The following is a 17,140-nucleotide window of genomic DNA, read 5'->3' on the forward strand; positions in this document are numbered from 1 at the left end:
TACGAAATTTTGCAGACATATTCTAGAAATTAATATCTATGTCTGTGGTGTTTTAGATTTTTCTAAAAATATGTAGTTTTAAAATTACAGGGGCTCAAAGATTTGTATGAAATTTTTTAAGACCGCGTAACTTTGAAACCGAATATTTTAATAGAAATCTGGAAAACCACAGACATAGATATTAGTTTCTAGAATATGTCTGCAAAATTTCATGGACTTTGGTTGCTTAATATTCAAATGAAATTGGAACTACGATTGTATGAAACGAGTGACGGAGAGGGCCCTCTTAAATCATCAATTAAAATCTCTCTCACGTTCGCATCATTTACATTTTATAAACAATGCGGAATCATAAATTGTTGCAGAATGTATGATATTTTAATTTAATTTTTTCTAACATAGCGTAAGTGAGTACTTAGTATACCTACATATTATCGCTCGAAAACAACTGAAGGGCTGACAATAGGTAATCTTTAGATGGCTGATCGCTCAGTCACACCTATGCTTCGTAATAAAATTCTCAAAACGAATTTTCAAACTGTCGATATGAAGCAAGCTTATAATATCATAAAAATCGCCATTAAACTATATGAGCAGAAGAAGAACCATAAAAATCGTAAACATGTCGAAGTATTTAGTTCAGCGTACTTCCGTTCATGTTATATCGGCTTTCAGGATATTACATGAATACGGCAAGCACCCGCGCAGCGCTCGGCGGTAGTGGAGCTCGCATTCGAGCACACATTGTGAATTCAGCCAGCATCGCACATTGCTCAAAATGCTGCGAGCTTTGCCGATCCTGAAATCACACTAATATTATAAAAGCGAAAGTTTGTATGTGTGTGTGTGTGTGTGTGTGTATGTTTGTTACTCCTTCACGCAAAAACTACAGGACGGATTTGGCTGAAATTTGGAATGGAGATAGATTATATCCTGGATTAGCACATAGGCTACTTTTTATCCCGGAAAATCAAAGAGTTCCCACGGGATTTCGAAAAACCTAAATCCACGCGGGCGAAGTCGCGGGCATCGGCTAGTCATATATAGTTCATTTTTCCTTAGTTCGCAAAGCTAAACACATTACAGAAACCTTCACGGAGGAACGCGTAAGCGACGCGATTTGCCCATCGCTTTAGACTGTCTGGCGTCAAGTTTCTCATTACTCATATCATATTTCATTGTCGATTCACTGTACTTGTTCAATTCTTAAGTGGATAACAAAAGGATACCTATATCTTCTCATCATTCCGATAAAATGATAATGTTAAGGTAATTTGGCGTCCATATATAATAGTAGGTATGTAGGTATGTGTATTGTGTAGGTATGCTCGCCGCAGCCTGACCTTGACATTATGCGACTCCCAGCGCTGAGAACTCTTTAATGAAATAAGTACCCACTAGCGAGTGTAACGTCACTCCGCTATAAAGAGGGATTTCCATCGTGACCCGCACGACCCGCGCCGAGCGGGTACCACTCATGAAAACAAACATATTTTCCAAATAATTATTTCAGAACTGCATTTTGATTTTTCAGCTCTCTCTACCTAACGTCATTTTGCTGAAATAGATGTTTCAAAACTTGCTGCGATTTCCATTTTCACTTCATTGACTGAAGCGCATCGTGTAACATAAAAGCGGAATATGTGGAGCATTATGTAACATTCACATGACATGCGAGGCTTTCGCTCTTAGCTACAACTTATACGTCACTCGATATCAATAGCGTCAGCACAGCTCCGCTACAGCGTTTATACAAGATGCTACAATTGATCGTTGCGCAAACCTGACTGCGGTTCACTTTACTCGAACTTACCGACCGAATCTACTCTCCTGTCCGTCCGGCCGTCTGTCTGTCAGCGGGCTGCATCTCGTAAACAATAATAGGTATAAAATTCAAATTTTCACAGTGTATTTCTATTGCCGCTATAACAACAAATAATAAATTTAAAATGACCGCCATAAAAATTAAAGAATATTAAACTGTTTTTCTTGTACTTCGCACGTGACCGGTTTTTTTAATTCTACTTAGAAGTTGAAGTTATTTAGATTTTTTCACTGGAACCGAGACAGAACTCTAGTTAGACTCATTGAATAGTTCTGAACGGTCAAGTTGGAACCTACGGCCGTTTCGGAGGGACTCTTTGTTGATTAAAATGAACTTACGATAAAATACGAAATACTTAAACTTACGATAATCTCTCCGTGTTCGTTTCCGCATTGTATATTTGGGTAAGCACTGAACACCTCGCCGCTAATTGTTCTACTCCGGCAGTTTCAACGCTTCAAAAGTTTTTACTTAATAAAATAATCATTTTAATGTTTCCACGCGTTGAGCGGCACAGTTAGTTGCAATGTTTGTGTAGTTTTGTTCGTAAAGTACGCGGCGCGGCGGCGCTCGGTGCTGGCGGCGTGCGGACGTGCGCAGTGCGCGGCGCGCGGCGGCCACTGACGCGCGATGCTGTGCCGCTGCCCCGAGCTGCCTCACTGACACACTGCCCAGTGCCTACATCCAGCGCGAGGACCGGCCCGTCTGTACGTATCACTGAAAAACTTTACTATGAGACCGCGCGGCATCCCTACATGATCGAAATTCTACAGTACGAAGCGATTCTCTTCCTCGTTTCTAATACCCTCTGGCCTTCCGGCTTCTGCTTTCCATGTTAGCTACAGTATTGGAACCTTTAAAATAACAGTGAATAGGCATCTTGTAGGCTGGCGCGCTTTGTCTTACACTGCATCATCGTCTACTTGGTGTAATTGCAGTCAAGCACTGCATGCATATGTATGCTGTATGTAGTTAAAAAATCCCTAAGGAAACGCCAAAAATCTATACGAACATTGTTTGTTTGTAAGGTATCAACTGAGAGAATTAAAAAATCCCTAAAAAAGCGCCAAAAACTTACATGAAAACTAATAGTTATTATGACACTTTGACTAAAGGAATTTGAAGCCGAAGAACATTTCAAAAATGCGATAACAGGTGATGACTATATTATGTAATGTAGTTCAGATGTGTGCTCGTGCCAGCGTCGATTGCACAGCTTGTTCATTAGTCAGGCGGCTACGGGCGCGGCTAACGGCTAGTGTGAGTGGTGCGGCCGTAAACAACAAGAACGACCACTTGTCAAGTTATCAGGGCGCGCGGCACCGGTTACTCGTCTCCGTGCCCACCGGACAACTCAGTATAACGAGCCAATTCACCATTAAGGCTTTTTGCTTTTAATTAAGTTATTACGTCATTATTGCGAAATTATAAGAGCGTGTGCCCACTGTGATGGACAGACTTAAGTAAATGTAAAGCAAGATAATGTTCATAGAGATTTAATATTATCAAAATAAGCTATTGTTAGAAAGGACATATTACTCGAATTACTCGATTAATGACCTATTAGAAAAGTTTTAATTTTATTTTAATTTTCGGCATTCTACTATTCCTTATTATTTTAATATTTTTTGTGACAAAGTATTTATCATGACTAATTTTACCAAACCATGTACTTACCTATCACATAAGTTGTTATAACAACATAATGCATGCTAATTGCTAACAGGCAGAATTCGGCTGTAGGTACCCTTTTCGTTTTTGTAACATCTCCAATGTCTATATGGGTATATTCGCAATAAAGAAATTTGAATTGAATGTTAAGAGTTTTTATATTTTGCGATTATATAGATCTCATTATCTGTGCCTCCCAAAAACAAAATAATAAATGCATCAGTACAAGTATACTGCACCCGTTCATTTTCCCGAGATAAAAGAAGCCTCAGTAAATAGCTCCGCGCATCCTCTTCCTGCGACTCAACTGCGAAAATGCACTCAAAATCGGTTCAGCTATAAACGGGAGTTCGGATTTTTATAAAAAGCCCTATAACTTGACACGGACGGATATTTCAATGTTATTATTTCGTGTGGATGCCGAGAAGGGTACTCTATCGGTTGTACTGTTTGCTCATTTGTTATCACACACACCTGGCTGTTGATTCCTAAACTGTACACGGCAAACATTACGTCACTCGCTTAATACATCCTTAAATGTGAATTGATTTTTTTTCAACACTTAGGTAGAAACGAAGACGGGGAAAAAACTAAGCATTACCTACTTGAAACGAAAATTTATTTAAAAAATCGGTAAACTGCGAGTCGGAATCGCACACAAAGGGTTTCGTACGTTTGTGAAAATTTCAACTCCCTGCCTTTTGGTACGGAGCCCTAAAACCCGGTCAGTTGCCACTCGAAGGGTTCCGTACAATCGTACAAGTGATAACACTTTTAACTACAAATTCACGCTTTTTCGGATTTTTCCCTTTCCTACTTGTGCGCTAAGACGTTGCGACCTGCCTTTCCGGATACCTCGTCTACCTATAGCTAAATAGGTTTTAATTCCTTTGTCTTGACAGACAGACAGACACCAACGAAGTGAGACTATAATATAAGCTTTTTTCTGGAGATACGGAACCCTAAGAATATAATATTCTAACAACCAGTTTTTTTTTTACGAATAGAGATTTCATTAGTCTCGAGGCTTTGATTACAGCATATTTTGCATATCAATTTAATTAGACATAAATTACAATGCAAAGCAGGTTTTGTTTTTCTGTCATTGCCCATCGCTGGGGACAACCCGGTTACCCGTTTGGAGGAGATGTATGCGGGGTTCGAGTTATAGTTCGTTAGGTATAATTTAGTTTACGAGTCTCAATGTTATGTAATCTATGGAACTATAGCCTTATGCGGAATTCCCGCAAACTTTAGATATTACAGAGTGGTAGTAAAATAAATTCAAAAGTTCTTCGCGCAGAAATAACTGGTCGGTTATTTCTATGCGTCCTACATTTGCCCGTCCCCGAGTGTTGAACCGCAGGGTCCCCCCCCCCCCCTCCCCCCGCAGTCTCCCGCGCAGGGTCCCCCCCCCCCCTCCCCCCGCAGTCTCCCGCCACACGAGCGTTGAGCATTTTTGCATTTCCACAAGAGGAAACTATGACAGTGCCTTCCGTCCGTGTTACAGCTTGCTAACCGCGCCCTTACAGACAAACCTTTATTTTCAGATACATCTTAGCCCTCGACTGCAATTTGCAATCTCACCTGGTGGTAAATGATGATGCAGTCTAAGAAGATATAGATAATAGAAGCCGGCTAACCTGAAAGGGGTATGACGGCTTTTATTAAAGCCATACCCCTTTGGTTTTTGCACGGCATCTTACCGGATAGCTAAATCGCTTGGCAGCACATCTTTTGCCAGTAGGGTGGTAACTAGCCACGGCCGAAGCCTCCCACCACGTCGATAGGTATCCTATGCGATAGAAGCGATACATCTAATTGAGTGTCGTTTCCTGGTGCTACCACGCGGCACGCGCACCACAGTATGTAGGCTCCATTCATCTATTCGACAGACGACAGGCGACAACCCGGAGCGAAGTCCAAGTTAAACTTAGTAGTTGATTATATGATTTTGAAGCAATTACAATACAATATTAGGAATCTTAAAAAAACACTTTTGCTTGCAACAATTAGGTATTCCAAAGGAGCTACGGGGTAACAGACTCGTACAGGAGTCCGACTCCAATTAAGTACCTATATTAGTCATCATTCGCTAAATACTTTAACATAAGTATAATTTATCTATTTAATTTAACACTATCGTCATGGGTCAAGACTTAGCCACAGGGCCTTGAGACGAGCGCTTATGATAATTATATTATTACTTATTTTCAAACATCAGCTTTTCACAAGAAATATAATATATTCGGAGTTATATCCAAACTCTGGTAATTAACCTCGTGCGGGTGATATTAAATATAGAAAAAAAGCGTTAAGCCCCAGTCGGGGTCCCGCACGAGGCTCCGTATGTGGTTGCCTCAACAAAATAAAATGCTCCACATAAAAATATACAAAAAAACTCGCATACATTAATTTTACAGGGCGCATAACTTTCTTGCTATGCTTCACGGATATAACGGATTTACAGCTTCGTATAATGATTTCGTTTTCCTATAAAACCAGTGTGTATAAGTATGCGACAGGTCGAGATGGCAATCGCGGTATGAGGGACGCTCCGCACGCCCGCCCGCACGTCCCTCACCCGCACTAACCCGCACCTGGTTAGCGGGCGGGCTGTGCGGGTGTGCGGGGCGTCTCCACCCCGACTGCCATCTCGCCTGTCGCGTACTATACAATACCATTACAATCATAAATCTTAATTGGCAATATACATCAAGCGATAAGGTGTTATATAAGGAAAATGTGTTTTACTAAAAAAACCCACGTTAGAAGGTGTAACTACTGACTACTGCGACTTCCAAGAATGATGACGCCGCGCGAAGGTTTTGGGTTTTCATATCGGCCGGCGATTCCTTTGCATTTCCGTGCAATAAATATTAATAACCGCTGAAATAATTAAACGCTTAACAGAGCTCTCTCCGTCACTTACTCCATACAATCGTAGTTCCCATTTCATTTGAATATTAAGCAACCAAAGTCCATGAAATTTTGCAGACATAGTCTGTAACTAATATCTGTGTCTGTGGTGTTTTAGATTTTTCTAAAAATATGTAGTTTTAAAATTACAGGGGCTCAAAGATTTGTATTTTTCTTTAAAAAAAGGCCCAACTTTGTGCTCGTTTTTCTAGACATCGAAGCAATTTAATGAAATTTGGAAAAACCACAGACCTAGAAAATTTAATGAATATTATGTAGTAAAAAAATTATCGTTATATATTTTATATTGTTATAATTATGTGGGAACTACGAAAACCAGAAATTACACCCAGAAATCTTGAAAATTTCGTGCTGTCTCGATTTGTGCAAGCGGGGTGGTGAAGTGCGGGGGACGACACGTGAAACTGACAGAAACGGACAGTCTAAACACACGGGCCACATTTAGACTGCACCCGACTCCAAACTTGTCGATAGGTCTAACTAAATACATTTCAACTTGCGTTAGACGTATGCGTTACCTACTCAGACGTTGCCTGTAGATAAAAATATGTCTCATGTTTGCTGGCAATAGCGTATGCATCAAACCCTGCAAGTTGCAACTCTCTTGCAACCTATTCCTCACGCAATACGCACAGCTTTAATATTATAATTTTTGACAATGTATACTATATGTAATGCCATATCACAGGTCACTCTCTGATTTATTGCTAACAATTTACTTCCAAATGCAAAGAAATCTAAGTGTGTTGAATTCACACTGCCCAATACCAGGACCTTAAATGACATAAATTCATTGATAAATAATCATATGTTGAAAATAAAGGAGAACCCCGTGTTTCTCGGTATAATGTTAGATGCAAAGCTTCTATGGAACACTCACATATCAACACTTGATGGTAAACTCAGCTCTGCTGCTTACACTGTTAGAAAAATTCGACAGGTACTGACGTGGAAACTGCAAAAATTGTATATATTGACTATTTTCACTGTATTATGTCTTACAGACTCTTGCTATGAGATAAAGCGGTAGATATTGAGAAAAAAATGTATTACAGAAAAGGACAGGACGTGCAATTTATAATTTAAAACCGCGCGCTGCCATACATTAAAAATATAAGGAAATAAGTACCTTATCTATTATCTTATAGTAGCTTCTAAACATATTTACAACTAGCTAATGCCCGCAGCTTCGCTCGCGTGGATTTAGGTTTTTAAAAATCCCGATCCTTTCATTTCCCAGAACAAAAGTTGCCTCTCCGTAATAGCCCGTCCCCGGGATGCAACTTGTTTCTGTATCACGTAAGAATATTTAAACGGATTATCCTTTTCAAATCCCGAGGGATCACCAGGATTTAGGAATGCAATTTCTTACAGCATCAGGGTTGAGGTCAACGACAAAGTGTTTACTTGGTATAGATACCTTCAATATCAATTAATAATCGACACTTTTTAAATCCCATTAGCTTTAGTAGTCAGGTCCCCTGCAACATCAGGATTGAGGAGTTGGAATCCAAATTTTTTATTGAACAATGTCGCAAACTTTCTTTATCGATTAAAAAAACTACCCAAAATTACGCAGTTAGGTTACCTGCCAAATTTCATGGTTTTGAGTCAACGGGAAGTACCCTAGAGGTTTTCTTGACACACACGACAGACAGAGAGATAGGCAACAAAGTGATCCTATAAGAGTTCCGTTTTTCATTTTGAGGTACGAAACCCTAGAAAACGTAGGAACGGCATTCCGAACCAGTGGTAAATTTTTCTGACCATCCAAAAACACTTTGAAGTTTACCTAAAAGTTTACAGGAATAAAAATTTATCATTGTATTCCATTCCATTTCATTCTATTCCATTCTGTTCAAAGATAAATAGATAATAAAAATATTTGTCACCGAAACAATAATTTACGATACATCGACCAATATCAATTTTACTGATGACAATCTGACTATTACCAAAGTGAACGACTACTATAATATCTATTATATACGACTAACATAATATGTATTATAAATTGTGTGCCGTTTGCATTCTCACTAGGTTCTCATTAAGTTTGTTTTATTTGGTTAAACTTTCTGGCATTTATATTGTTATGACGTTTAATTGGCAAACAGTCTGTTTATTGGCTGAAACTCAAAAATTCAGCCAATTACAACAAAGAAAATATTGTAATAATGATTGATGCAGCTTTCTGTAATTGAAAACAAAATATTTGACATTAACTTGAATGTGACAGTGTTTTCCGAATAGGGTTGCCAGAGGCCCCGTATTTTACTGGTTACCCCATATGTCAGGATAGAGAAACCGGTAATTATGAAAATAAAATACGGGGCAAATAAAACTAAATATTTTTAGGGTTCCGTAACTCAAAAGCAAAAAAAACTCTTATAGGATCACTTCGTTGTCTATCAGTCTGTCTGTCTTTCCGTCTGTCCGTCTGTCCATCTGTCCTTCTATCCGTCTGTCATGTGTTCATGAACAAATATTAGTATTTTCAATTTTCAAAGTAAGATAACTACATATATCAAGTGGGTTATCATATGAAAGGGCTTTACCTGTTCATTCTAAAACAGATTTTTATTTATTTTTATGCATATTTTTTTTAATGCATAACAGTTTTTGATTTCTCGTGTAAAATGTCGAAAAAAATACCCGAATCGGAACCCTCGGTGCGTGAGTCTGACTCGCACTTGGCTGGCGAAACCGAACACTGACGTTATGTCTAGTAGAAAGAATATTTTCCTTTTGCGGCAATGCGTAGCCGAAACCCACTCGATATTGATCATGGTCGTAGCCAAGGCGGCGGGGCTTGGTTTGAGGATGTTAGCCTTTTTTTATACAAGTTAGCCCGTGACTTTAATCTTTTCTAGTGGTAAGTGATGATGCAGTCTAATTTCTTGGCCGTTAGGGCCATACTAACCATATAACTAGCCATGACCGAAGCCTCCCACCAGACCAGAAATTTAGAAATGGCGACTGCGCCTGGGAAGCCGTCAAAAACCTAAGCCTAAAATAATACTTACACTATTTCTTGCATTTGCTTACCAATTTTTTTTTGGAAATATATCAAACATTTCGCGCTCACTTCACTCGCGCTTTGAATTTGTATTACTTGGTGTAAGCCCCGCAATTTCGTTTGCATGAATTTAGAGTTTTAAAAATTCCGTGGGGGATTTTCCGGGCTAAAAAGTTTATGTCTGGGATGCAAGTTACCTCTGAATAGTAAGTACCAAAATTTTGGTAAAGAAGATGGGCCGTGAAAGGGTAACAAATAGATAGGCAAATAGATATACTGTCGTATTTGCAATATTAGTATGGATAGGGAGCTTTAAAAATAAAATCTTGCTATGGCTAAACTCGTTTCCCTTTCACTTTAATTCTTTCTGTAATTGAACCAAAAACACTTACGCTCACTGCGCTCGCGCTTTTTTATTGTTGTATTTTATCTCACTGTCAAATTGAAAGGCGAAATTCCACTAACCAGGTAATTAGCCCATAAAGTTGAGCGAATGTTTTTTTCCTCATGACAGGATTCAGTTCCGGCCCTGATAAAACCTCTCCCGAAATCGATTCCTGGCTACGGCCATAGTATTGATACTGTGAAGGTGGAATTACAAGTTAAATGTAAATTTAAGTTAAAATGCAAAGATTGTATGCATGAAATGTATAACATTTTGCTTTACAAAACTAGAGTTTTTAAAAGCTATTTAAATAAATAAATCTTTTATTTAAAATCACATTGCAAACACAGTTCACCAATCAAGACACGGCAACATACAGAGAAAAAATACAAAACTTACAAATAAACTGAAATATCTAAATAGGCTTTCCATGCATTTCAGAGAGAACCACCGCCTATTTCTTCAAATACTTCAAATTTTTAAATTTCTTCAAATCTAAACCCCGTATTTTTGATGGTGGTAGCCTGTAAATCAAAAAGAGGCAGGTGGCAACCCTACTTGCCACATGACATTACAGAATGAAAAATTGTTTTCATTACTCGGTAAGCCTACTGCCATAGTTTCACAGAAAGTGTGACGGTAGTTGTGACCTCTGATTGGTCGACTCTCTTTCACTATTTGCTAAAATTGATGATTGCAACAACAATTTTTTCTTTTTTGTAATCAAAAACAGAACACGGACGTCATACAGGTTGACTAATTGCAATCATTTCTGACCGGCTAACATTGTTCCGCTAGTGGCTCAAACTCACTGTCGCAGCAAGAACATGGTAAATTCAGCCAATCACAGCAATTAGAATTGGTTATCACAAATGCACCGATCTAGGAACCGAGAATACACGAACCAGGGCAGATAGAGATGAGAACAATAATATCATACGTAGGAAATCGACGGGGGATCGTTGACAATGATCCTCTTAAGTAACCCACGGGATTTTTCTTCAAGATTAATTAGTATTGCTATCTGATCCTCGCTGCATTTCGTTGCTTCAGTAGAATTCAGCGGAGCGTCCAAACGCGCGCTTCACTCAAATCATTTCTGATACAAGCAGTTAAATATCACTTGCTTTCACGGTGACAAAAATCATCGTGCGAAAATGAAGCGTGCGATGCGCGTGTGTGAAGTCTGCTAAACAGGCTGGGCGAGCATAAAGGACTATTCGAAGCTTCTCATTCTGAGAGGAGAGTTGTGCTCATTAGTGAGCCGGCGACGGGTCGATGAGGATGACTATCCATTAGTGGGTGTGTCAGTTCGTTCGCCGAGCGGGGCGCCCGTGGCAGAGCGGGTAAGGCCCGCGTCCGCCTCGCTGGTTACCTTCAACTTGACATTTCGCGCGCGCTGCGTCGACAGTCGACACCAGTACGCGGAGAACTCTCCAATTATCATTATTTATGACTCACAACCACGATGGCTGCTCCCCTTAGGCTCGTATCCGTAAACGCAGGTTTGTCACGTTACAAGGTAAGTGTACTTAGGTTCAAATCTACGATTGAAGAAATCAATTAAATACGTATATTCAGCTATAATTATGTCAAGTAGCTGGCAGCAGAGCCAAACCCCAGTAGGTACGTTTTCCTACTGAAGCAGGATATCAAATCAGCTCTGCTGTAGCTTCACGGCGAATAGATAAAATAATTGTAGATTGCATTTGCTAAAAATTGCAGTGATATTTTTAGTAAACTTTTCCTCATTTCGTAGTGGGCAAGGTCTCCGCGCCGCCGCACTGCATCGACAGCTCCGACTTAGCACGAGGACGCTTCGATCTCTAGCCGGAGTCAATTCATCAATCGAAGTCATTTTCGCGCAATGCCACGATGTAATCTAACTCCTATTATATCAATGCAATATGTAAGTAGGTTCATACAAATAAAAAACCAGCCAAGTGGGAGTCAGACTCGCGCACCGAGGGTTCCGTACATACTCGGGTATTAATTCTAACATTTTGCACGATGAATCAAAAACTATCATGCATAAAAATAAATAAAAATCTGTTTTATTTACAAGTAAAGCCCTTTCATATGATAGCCCACTTGGTATATTTATCTTACGTTGAAAATACTTAGGAATTATTTGTTCATGAACACATTTTAATATTTTTTTCGTGATGTAACTACAAATTCACGGTTTTCGGATTTTTTCCTTTACTTGTGCTATAAACCTCCCTACCTGCCAAACATGATTCTAGGTCAACGGGAAGTATCCTATAGGTTTTCTTGACAAACACGACAGACAGACAGATAGATAGACAGACAGACAGAAAGTGATCCGATAAGGGTTCCGTTTTTCCTGTTGAGGTACAGAACCCTAATAAATGAAATGAGAAGGCTCTACTAGTGGGCCGGCGAGTGCGGTGGAACACAACCGGCGACCTTGTGGTTTGCGATCCGATACATTAGGTACGATACGAAGGGTATTGTACCTAATACCACGGTAATATTAATAATATTACCGTGGTAATACCCTTCGTGTAGGGTTGGGTAGGGAAGGGTACATACGAGTTGCAAAGTCGAAGAGAGGGGAGCTCCTGTACCTACGCAGTTTTATTCAAATTCATCTAAAGAGTGTTGAGTAACATTGTAAGTTCCGTTGGTCAGATTTTTATGCATGACACATACGAGTACCTACGAACATACATATAAATAAAATTATTTCACCAGTAGAAAACTACATTTCTCCTGAGTGACTTATGGTATACTAGAGGATGCCCGCGACTTCGTCCGTGTGGATTTAGGTTTTTGAAGATCCCGTAGGAACTGTTTGATTTTCCGGGATAAAATGCCAATTACAGGGACGCGAGCTACCTCGGTACCAAATTTCATACAAATCGGTTAAGCGGAGGGGTTTTTAGGAATCCCGTAGGAAGTCTTTGATATTCCGGGATAAAAAGTAGCCTATGTCCGTCCCCGGGATATAAGCTAACCCTGTACCAAATTTCGTCAGAATCGATTGAACTGTTGGGCCATGAAAAGGTAGTAGACAGACAGACAGACACACTTTCGTATTTGTAATATTAGTATGGATTCTGTTTTTTAAAATTTGAGATCCCTACGAAAATTGTAATAAAGCTACCCGTGCGCAGCCGGGGTGCGTCGCTAGTTCATTAAAAGATGTAATGTAAAGGAAGGTCGTCTTCGGCTCGAGACCTGTTGGCATTCACCAATTCCGTGCGAAAACTTGTTTCATTTGTATACAAAATGTAAAAACACAAAACACGAATAAATAATACAACTATAAACTTTACTACACAATTTCAACTTAAAAGGCTAATACATACTTACTATTTTTTTACTGTTAAGAGGTTTTTGTGTCAGGGGTTTTTAATTTTTAATTTAATTTTAAAATTACGATGTGACCTCTTATGCCGGAGGTCGGTTCGCGGCGGCGCGGGCGGCGGCTCCTTCCTGGGCACTGAGTTATGTGCGTTTTAAGCAATTCAATATCACTTGCTTTAACAGAGGCAAACATCGCGAACAAACCACTTTTTAACCGACTTCCAAAAAAGGAGGAGGTTCTCAATTCGTCGGGATCTTTTTTTTTTTTTATTTTTTATGTATGTTCCCCGATTACTCAAAGACCCCTGGACCGATTTGGAAATTTTTTTTTGTTTGAAAGGGTATACTGTGCAGGTGGTCCCATATAAATTTGGTGAAGATCTGATGAATATCTTCGGAGATGGAGAACAGAACTCCTCAATGGATAAGAGCAAATTGCTCGCGATCACTGTAATAGCTTAGAAAACAGTAGGGTTTTAACTGGGCATAGCATATTATAGTACAGTGGGGCCACTAAAAATTGTGAAATAAAAAATTTTCAAAAGAAAAATAAAACCGACTTCAAAAACCAAAAACACTAAAAAGTAGAAAATAATTTTTGTTTAGCTACACATGTAATGTACCTAGGTATGAAGTCGGGCGAGCTTCACTCTTGGATTTCTAATTTTGTTTTAATATGCTCGCTCGACTTCATACCTAGGTACATTACATGTGTAGCTAAACAAAAATTATTTTCTACTTTTTAGTGTTTTTTAACCCCCGACCCAAAAAGAGGGGTGTTATAAGTTTGACGTGTGTATCTGTGTGTCTGTGTATCTGTGTATCTGTCTGTGGCATCGTAGCGCCTAAACGAATGAACCGATTTTAATTTAGTTTTTTTTGTTTGAAAGGTGGCTTGATCGAGAGTGTTCTTAGCTATAATCTAAAAAAATTGATTCTTTTCTAGTTTTCTTGTAGAAAAGAAGGTTAGATAACCGTTAGGTTTTTAATATAATGTCAATAGACAAATGTCAAGCTGTCAAGATGGACGTTGCCTAAATACATAATTATTTATTTGAAAATGATGTTTTGGAAAACTCAAATACTTTGGATCGTCGGGGGTGTTATAAATTTTTAATTTACACTTGTGGTTTTTGAAGTCGGTTTTATTTTTCTTTTGAAAATTTTTTTATCCATTTGTTAAACTACTTCGATAAAATAGCAATGTTTCTTCATGTGTTATTATTTAATCAACGTCCTATCTCAAACTTATATAAGCCGATGAGTTACAACCAATTAATAGTAATAGTCTTGCTTAACTACAAACTAAATCTTCTAAGGCTAAGCGATGTCGATTGAGTCTGTGACCTTTAAGAGTTAAGAGACAAGTTTACATAAATATATTGTTTATTTCGACTTCAGCGAGGTCAAGCTCGCATCGTTATAGAACACCGGTCAAGTGTGAGTCGGACTAGTACACGAAGGGTTCCGGACCATCTACCTAATACTTTTTTTTATTTGCATGTTGAAATTAGCCGTCTTGGGCCCTTAGGCTTCCGTACCCGAAGCCTGAGTCCTTCCCTCTGGCCGCCCGTCCGTCAGCGGGCTGTATCTCATGAACCCTAATTATAGGTACTATTGCAGCTTTAACAATAATATAATATTTGAATATGACCGTCATTAGAAGTGATACCTACTCCTTGTACGATGGTACGGAACCGTTCGTGTGCGCGACCAACTCCCACTTGACCAGTTTTTTTATTATTTGTTGTTAAAGCGATAATAGAAATACACTTCTTTTTTTTGTGTGTGTACATGAGTGTCATGAGATACAGCCGCGGACGGACGGGCAGCGGAGGCTCAGTAAGTAATAGGGTTCCTTTGGCACGCGCGGGATACGGAATCCCACAAACAAATCGCGCAATTTTATACGTAACCTAGGCATTTAAACCACAAACGACCTCTTCAATACCTATATAATAGTTATGTAATAGGTAATATATGACATGTGTAACTTGTTTGAAGAAATTCCTAAGATTTTGGGGCTTGGAAATAAATCACATATTTGTTGCTACTATTTGTTTTCGATATTTTTTATATTATTTTACCAACATTTAGCTGACAGAGAATTTATTTATTTAAATACCAACCAGTGGTTTTACATAAATCTGACGTAACGATGTCATGTGTACACGTGCACTCACACTTACATAGCCAAGCGGTCTTCGTGAAATGGAATATATTGTGAGCTACTAGCTAGATAATACACAAGACGGAGTACTCACCGGGCGGCAGCTGCGCGTCGGCGGCATCGGGCGCTGGCTCGGCCGGCAGCTCGCAGCGCTCCCCGCGCCAGCGCGCCGCGCACGCGCAGCGCGCCGCGCCGGTCGCCGCCGAGCACGTGCCCTGCGCGACACCGCACGTGCTTACTAACATCACCTCTATTCCGCACTTTTACAATTCAGTGGCCTGAAGTATGATATAATAAAAGGTATTCGATCTCATCCTTTCGTCAAAGCTAAATCCTCTAAATATATGTTTGTCCCATTTTCGTTTCATCAAGTTTCAAATTACAACTGTACAAAAGTTTTCATTTCAAAAACTTTTGAAATATGGTGCGCGACAGGTCGACATGGCAATCGGGATGGGGGCGCCCCGCGCACCCGCACAGCCTGTCGCGAACACACAGTGCGGCAACTCACGTTGTTCAAGCAGTGGTCGCGGCACGCGGCGGCAGCGCGGCACGGCGCGCCCGCCTCGCCCGCCGCGCACTCCGTGCAGTTCTCGCCTGCGGACAAACAGCAAGTCAGGACGACGAGTGGCGACATTACGTTCCATCCGAATCCCGCAGTGAGCCGCGTACGACTTCTGTGTAGGACAGCGCGCACTAACACGTATCATTCCAAACAAACATATTTTTGCTGATTGCAGCACGTTTTTGCTTACGACTTGAGATCAACTGTCGCGCAACTAACAGCCCTATTACGTATAGTACTTACTATTACATATATTATTCTGTGCCCATACTTTGTTCTAAATAGCCGTTATAATATTCAACATTCGCAATGAAGGTTCCTCGGCGTCACATTGAACAAGAGTGAAGGAACTCGCGGTTTGATCCAGTATCGACGATAGGTCAAATAATATTAGGCTATGGTGACGTGAATTTATAGAAAAAAGGGCTATACATATACCTGCGTCAAATGTACCAACATTTGACCACCATTTGACGCCTGCCAGTGACGTGGCGTCAAATGTACCAACATTTGACCACCATTTGACGCCTGCCAGTGACGTGGCGTCAAATGTACCAACATTTGACCACCATTTGACGCCTGCCAGTGACGTGGCGTCAAATGTACCAACATTTGACCACCATTTGACGCCTGCCAGTGACGTGGCGTCAAATGTACCAACATTTGACCACCATTTGACGCCTGCCAGTGACGTGGCGTCAAATGCACCAACATTTGACCACCATTTGACGCCTGCCAGTGACGTGGCGTCAAATATACCAACATTTGACCACCATTTGACGCCTGCCAGTGACGTGGCGTCAAATGTACCAACATTTGACCACCATTTGACGCCTGCCAGTGACGTGGCGTCAAATGTACCAACATTTGACCACCATTTGACGCCTGCCAGTGACGTGGCGTCAAATGTACCAACATTTGACCACCATTTGACGCCTGCCAGTGACGCCTCGACGTGCTGTCGCAAGTTCCCCAACTGTCGTGAACCGTGTCGGGATCTCAATCCGTGGTAACATTCGTCGTTAGTCACTCCGACATTAGCGTCTGTATGTCCGCCATATTCTACGTTGTTTTTATATTCATATTATGAATGCGAAAGTGTTTGTATGTCGGTTTATCGGTTCGTCCTTCAATCGTGTCGCAACGGAAATACGTCATATTTTTCTTTTGGTTTTAACCACGGGAGAGTGACATTAAGCTACATTTTATCCCGGGAAATCAAAGGATTCCCACGG

At 40.2% G+C, this 17,140-nt stretch overlaps 1 protein-coding gene across 1 annotated transcript in view; it reads right to left on the bottom strand.

Moving 5' to 3' along the window:
- The window catches only part of LOC123865028 (platelet endothelial aggregation receptor 1-like), a 31,675-nt gene that overhangs the window by 8,592 nt on the left and 5,943 nt on the right, over positions 1–17,140 (bottom strand). The window contains exons 9-10 of the mRNA XM_045905845.1: positions 15,852–15,937; positions 15,435–15,555 (exon numbers count right to left, since the gene is read on the bottom strand). Of these exons, the coding sequence (XP_045761801.1) occupies positions 15,435–15,555; positions 15,852–15,937 (207 nt within the window). The remainder of the gene's footprint in view (positions 1–15,434; positions 15,556–15,851; positions 15,938–17,140) is intronic.

This window comes from Maniola jurtina, chromosome 5 (assembly GCF_905333055.1).
Source record: "Maniola jurtina chromosome 5, ilManJurt1.1, whole genome shotgun sequence".
NCBI classification, from domain to species: Eukaryota; Metazoa; Arthropoda; class Insecta; order Lepidoptera; family Nymphalidae; genus Maniola; species Maniola jurtina.